The sequence below is a fragment of the Monopterus albus genome, unplaced genomic scaffold (assembly GCF_001952655.1).
Source record: "Monopterus albus unplaced genomic scaffold, M_albus_1.0 scaffold166.1, whole genome shotgun sequence".
NCBI lineage: Eukaryota > Metazoa > Chordata > Actinopteri > Synbranchiformes > Synbranchidae > Monopterus > Monopterus albus.
In genome coordinates this window covers 2047721-2053701 of record NW_018128046.1, presented here as the reverse complement: position 1 = coordinate 2053701, position 5981 = coordinate 2047721, and the positions used below count along the sequence as shown (strand labels likewise).

Below are 5981 nucleotides of genomic sequence, written 5' to 3'. Positions count from 1 at the left end.
ATCATCATCATCATCATCATCATCATCATCCTGTCTGCTGACAATCAAACTTTTCTATCTAGTTATCCTTGCCCATGTGCACCCTGCTAAAATCTCATGATAATGACTAAGCGTTTAAACAGCCTACCTAGACATCCTGTCTCCACTAAACATTTCTAATACAACAAATACCTAACCAATATCTATCTGACTAAAAAATACCTAACAGCAGCCACGGTTTTGTTACTGTTGTATACCCAGGGGGGTATACTGTATATTGTTGCAAATTAATTATCCATTATTGAGAAAAATAAAAAGTATCTAAACGAATAATACACACAAACAAATACAGCTTGAACGCTGGTAGAAAAAGCGAGGCAACCTGCACGGACAAACGTCCGTAGCTAACGTCAAGCCGCTGGAATTAACTTTAGCTAAGCCTGCTAATTAGCTAGCTCTCCAAGTTACCTAGGGTACGAGCTTGCAGGTCAAGTACAGTGTCGCTGGTATTTTCAGAGCTTCTCTGATCATGGCAAAACGCACATTCATCCTTGTTCCAGAGTTTTCTTACCGTTACGTACACGAGCCAGTCCGTAAAATCCGAAAGCTTGTGCTGCTTGCTTACACAGAAATCCGTTGTCATGGCACTGACGCTCCGTGAAGAAGCCGGGCAGCTGTGCGCAGGAACGGAAATATATAGGGTCATGGGAAATTGATGACTACAGACCAGGGCGCCGTTTATTTCTTGGAGAAACTATATATTAGGAAGAATATATTCTCAAATAAATATATCAGAATATCATACGAAATGTTACTCTAACTGATCTTTCTGAGCTTTTCGATATGGAGAACTTAATTAATATATATTCTAGTTAAATAGTGATACATGTTGTTGGTACCCTAATAATAATGTAAAATGTAATCAGTGGGTAATAAAAACGTTTCCTTCAGAATTTTGCATCGAATCTATCCAAGAAAAGAAATATGCTAACGGGTTAGATTCGACAGGGCCTACGGAAATGTTGTGTGAGTAGATCCGTTTTACCTTTTTTTACCACTTTTAGGCTATTAGTGGGAAAATTCCACATTCATAAGGAGAAACAGACAAGAACTTTGATATGACAACACGATTTGAGACTTTACACATACAGCGGTACATAGCATTGAGCAGATAGTGTACTGTTTTATTTTATTAATTTATTTTTCTGTTTGTGTCGATTGTCTTTGTATATATCCTTATTTTAATGCTCTGACCGTATCCCTGATAAGAACGGTTTTGTTTGTAATGTTGGATGTACAACACTGTTCTGTTAATGACGAAAGTAAGAAATAAAGATATCCTGTTAATAAGTTTTGAGCTGAAGACAGGTTCTCCCTCTTTTAGGATCATTTTACATTAGTTGTGGTCATTTTAAATATATGATATTGTATAACATACAGTATATTAGAGTTATAAAGATGTGAAACACAAATATTACTTGTGAAAAGCCAGAAGTTTATATGATTAAGATTCACGGAGACGTTTACATAACCTTCACGAAGGAACAGTGACTTTGAAATTATGTTTTTCAATTACCTGGGAAAAGGTAGGGCTCGTCCGGGATTTGAACCCGGGACCTCTCGCACCCTAAGCGAGAATCATACCCCTAGACCAACGAGCCACATGCTAGAAGTCTTTTCCGTACTATGTGAAGGTAAAAGATTGCCACGTTGGTCTTGTACTGTCTCTGGTGATTGTTTCCAGACTTTTTCATATGTTCCTCTTCTTGTCGGTTGGTGCCATCTGCAGGGCAGCCGTGGTACTACAGACACATTGACTAAAAGCTGCAACTGTCCTCTGCAGATCTTCAGCCTCACATACACAGTGCATGCATCATCAGCTCAGCAGTTTTTTTTCTTCTAGGTCTGTATGCAAGTCATTCTTCCTGCTGTTTTAGATGATATGGATCAAATTTTCTATCACAGTGTATAAAATGTTATGTAGGAACTTGTAAATTATGTTTTGGGAATGTGTCAAGTTCCTGATTGATTGAGCGAATTAAACACCTGACAAGTCAAAGTACTTCTTCACATTGATGCATATATTCTGAAAATTCAGTACTGCCACCAATCAGTCCTACTCAGTATTTGACAGTATTGTAAGTAAATGTCCAATATAATCATAGTATGGGAATACTGTATTTCAGTTGGTAACTCTTTTCACAGTACTGTACACTATGCACTGCCAAATTAAACACCATCAGAGCTTTGAGGGCTGTTGGTCCAGATGCCTGCCCAATCTGTGATCCACCCATGGTCTCACAAATCGACATTTTATTGCATTTTCTATTCACACCATCAAAGAGAAAGCCATCTGCTTATAAAAATACAACACACTGGTTTATACTGCAATTTTGGAAATACATATATCCCCAAATGTCAAGAAACAATACACATTTCCATATGATGCTCACATATGCAGTATATTACTCCCTGTTTCACTCTCTCCCATGTCTTAAACATACAGTTAACAACAAGAAAAGGCAACATGCAGGTGATAGCAGCACATTTAAAACACAGTCAGAGAACATTCAACACATGTCGAGACACGCTGTGACATTTAGTTCTGGACCTCACAAAAAGACAAAGATGACCATTTTAGAGGTAGTGCTAAGAATGAATAGACCATAGAATGAAAAGGTGATAAAATGAAATACATTTTAAGCTGCGTCTGATTGAGACACAGACTGAGTTTCTTGCTGTTTACTGATGTGAGGAAATCAAACTAGACTGTAGAATTACAGTCTTTGGTTTAAGAGGCTTTTCCTGTTATATGTCCAGCTTCTGACCACTAGAGGTGAACTGTGTTGCATTACAGCCTCTGAACCTTGATCACTGGCATGGAGAACGCTTCACTGTTAAGTCAGCTGTGCAGAGAAGGCAGGCGCATAAAAAAAAAAACTTCAGTAAACACGGCTTTTCTGTGGAAGAACCTGTTCCTACATCCACAAATGCTACTGCCACATGTGTGCATATACAGGGGATTGGATTCTCTCATACACAGAATTTAAAGTGCATTTCCTCTGATCATCGGAGCTACAATCTGAATCCTTTTCTTTCTTACACAAATACTGTCTGTGTTCATTACAGTGCTGCTGTGACCAAGCAACAAATTTTTATTTTTTCTTCTATAATTTACATTTTACAAGGCCCATTCTGTACTGAGCTACTTCCATAAGCTCAAACATATCTTCTGCAGATACATGTTTGACAACAACCGGTCATGTTTATAGTCTGACCAGGGGACGTCAAACAGCCCAGTCACATAATTAGAGTATATGAGGTGACAGAAACAGAACCAGCAAAAACACTGGTTCTGTCTGTGGGCGCCTGGTTTATGGTGCACAGATATTACCATATCAAAAATTATCTTATGAATAACAGTGGTAACAATAATGTGCAAATTATAAAAATGAAGTGAGTTTGTTTAAATCTTACTTTTGGTTATTCCTTTATAAACTGAACATCAGAAATTATTCAAACGGACAAAACACCGGAGACAGGCTGACGCTACTGTGTGGACTTTTAAAGCAGTTTGTTTGAGAGATGTAAAATGTCTTTTAAAAAAGGCGTGTGGAGGGTTGGTTGGGATGTTGGAGGGTGGGGGATCCAGAGCGAGTGGTGGCGTTAAATGGGGGGGTGGAACGTGATGGTGGAGTTATAGAACCTTCTGGAGGATGGCGTTGGGCACTTCCAGAGTCTCGTCTTTCACCAGGACGATGTCATAAGAGTCCAGATATTTGTCCAATCGCTCTTCCACCTGTAGAGTGAGAAAATGACAGGACAACTTTTAGTTCATTTCATGCATATCCCAGCAGCCACAGCTGCTGTGGAGATCCAGTGGAAAACAGCAGTGCACAAACAAACTTTCAATTTTCAAATGCTACATTTTCCTTTTGCTGTAATTGTAAACCAACAAAGACACATGTACAGTCACATTTTCATGACATAATCTTAACCGTTAACCTCTTAAAATCACGTCAAGACTCAAACTCTTCCTGAAAGTTGCACAAATCTGCTGTGAACCAAAAACAATGTGAGATATCATGAAGGTGTACATGTGCTAAATGAGAGAGAGAGAGAGAGGCTCTGTACCGGAGACAAATTCCCTCTGTGTTTAAACATACTTGGCCAAATAAACATGATTCTGATCATGAAACAGGCAACAGCCAAACTCAGTGATGGTGTCCTGGCAGCCACAAATACAAACACTGCTATTTGACTGATCTGAGTGCAGCTCAAACATCACCCTCTCTCCATCAAGCCAGTTTGTCAACTCAGTGTTCAAAGATGTTGTTTCAACATCCATGGTTGTGTGTCATGACTGTACCCTGTCGTTGAGGAAGCCAATCTTGAGGGTGTTTTCCTTGTTGGATACACCGTCGGCCATGCTGAGGTCCCCCAGCGAGTCGCCCATCAGGATGACGTTAGAGTACTCTTTCAGCTGTTTGAAGTACTCCGTGTTCCGCAGAGCGCCATCATGTTTGTTGTACACGTGGATCAGATCACCTTTGAATCCCCTCAGAACACCCTACAAGACAAATAAAACAGCCAATGAGCAACATGAGCCAGTGTATTTCTATGACCATGAAGCTGAACTGTAGCGGCATAAGGACGGAGGACAGAACAAAACTGGTTTTCCCACAGGACTCACATTGTCATCAAAGTCCATGAAGTTGGAGACGACCTTGATGTTGGGATGATACACTCCGGCCTGCCGGATGATTTCCTCCAGGACATCTCCCAGGCCAGCGGAGAAGATGAAGACGGGCACATTGTGCTGCTGTAGCCGGTCAAAGAACTGCTCAAAGCCTTCCCTGAAGCCCAACACGGAGAGGTACAAGTCAGTGGCAGAGAAATAAGACAGTTCGTTCCCTCTGCCATTGGTTAAAACTGCACACAAATACCTGAGTGCAACGTCAGACTCTCTCACCACCTCTGGCAGTTTGTCTCTTTCTAGCCTCTGCTCCACCAGTAGTGTGTGGGACTTGAAATACCTGCATGCAAACACACACGCCACACACTCACCTCGGGGAAAAGCATGACAGAGCAGAAACATGGCACCGTGTGCTTGTTGTATGCAACAGAGTGAGTGTTGTTTCACGTGCGACCTACCACTCCACCATGAATGGGTATTTCTCCTCCATGGTGAGGTGCGGGTCAATCTCAATGGGATAATATTTATTCTTTAGCTGCAGCAGCTTCTGCCTACACTCATCTGTCACCAGCTTGCAGTTATCAATGATATCTGCTCAGAAAAACAGAATTCCACAAACATACCGCATGTTTTAAACAGGCGAGAAGAACCTGCTGAAACTGGAAAATCAAGAATTAAGATAAAAATTTGAAGTATCTCATATAAATTTCTTGTACTTACTGTGACATGTGGGATAGCGTTTGCCGTTGACGGCGAACTTGCTTATCGTCATGTCAAAGTCTGTGATAATCTGAAACAGTCAAGAATAGTTTGCTCACTACAACCAGAGGAATTGTTCAATTTGAAGTCACTATCCATTATAAACCTCTAATTCTTAACAAGTGGCCTAGCAAAGGGAGCAAAAGAGGCCCAAATTCAAAGCAGGGTTTATGCTGGTTGTGTTTGGACTGAAGATTATCAACTGAGGTTTACTTACATTGTTTGACATCGACAATTCAAAATGATCAGCTGATAAGTTTTTTCCAGTTACTATTGGATTGTGGGTTCAAGTACCACCAGATGGCGCCATATCACACAAGAGACCAATCAGGCCTCATCAGGACTTCATGTAGTACCTGTAGTTTGGAAGCTCCTCCTTTGATGAGGCCACAGATGATCTGCTCCACCCTCTCAGGGTCCCTCATGTGGACTGTGGACTTCTCGAACTGAGGCATCTGGAGAGAGACAGAGGGGTGATTTGGTTCAAATGATGTGAGATTCAAAGGTTCTCCTGACACAGACTTGGCAAACAGGAAAACACTAAGAC

The 5981-nt window shown here is 40.8% G+C and overlaps 2 protein-coding genes and 1 non-coding gene across 4 annotated transcripts in view; all 3 read right to left on the bottom strand.

Annotated features, from left to right (window-relative positions):
- bbs9 (Bardet-Biedl syndrome 9) overlaps positions 1–1337 on the bottom strand; it is a 169688-nt gene extending 168351 nt beyond the window's left edge. The window contains exon 1 of the mRNA XM_020615539.1: positions 551–1337. The gene's annotated coding sequence lies outside the window, so the exon portion shown is untranslated. The remainder of the gene's footprint in view (positions 1–550) is intronic.
- Positions 1338–1543: 206 nt separating this feature from the next.
- The window catches only part of nt5c3a (5'-nucleotidase, cytosolic IIIA), a 13561-nt gene continuing 9123 nt past the window's right edge, over positions 1544–5981 (bottom strand). For both annotated transcript variants that reach the window (XM_020615585.1, XM_020615586.1), the window contains exons 2-8: positions 5791–5889; positions 5396–5465; positions 5134–5266; positions 4926–5015; positions 4673–4835; positions 4349–4549; positions 1544–3778 (exon numbers count right to left, since the gene is read on the bottom strand). In XM_020615585.1, the coding sequence (XP_020471241.1) occupies positions 3677–3778; positions 4349–4549; positions 4673–4835; positions 4926–5015; positions 5134–5266; positions 5396–5465; positions 5791–5889 (858 nt within the window). In that variant the 3' untranslated portion in view covers positions 1544–3676. The remainder of the gene's footprint in view (positions 3779–4348; positions 4550–4672; positions 4836–4925; positions 5016–5133; positions 5267–5395; positions 5466–5790; positions 5890–5981) is intronic.
- trnap-agg (transfer RNA proline (anticodon AGG)) lies at positions 1569–1640 on the bottom strand. The gene has a single exon. It is a non-coding gene; the product is annotated as a tRNA-Pro (tRNA).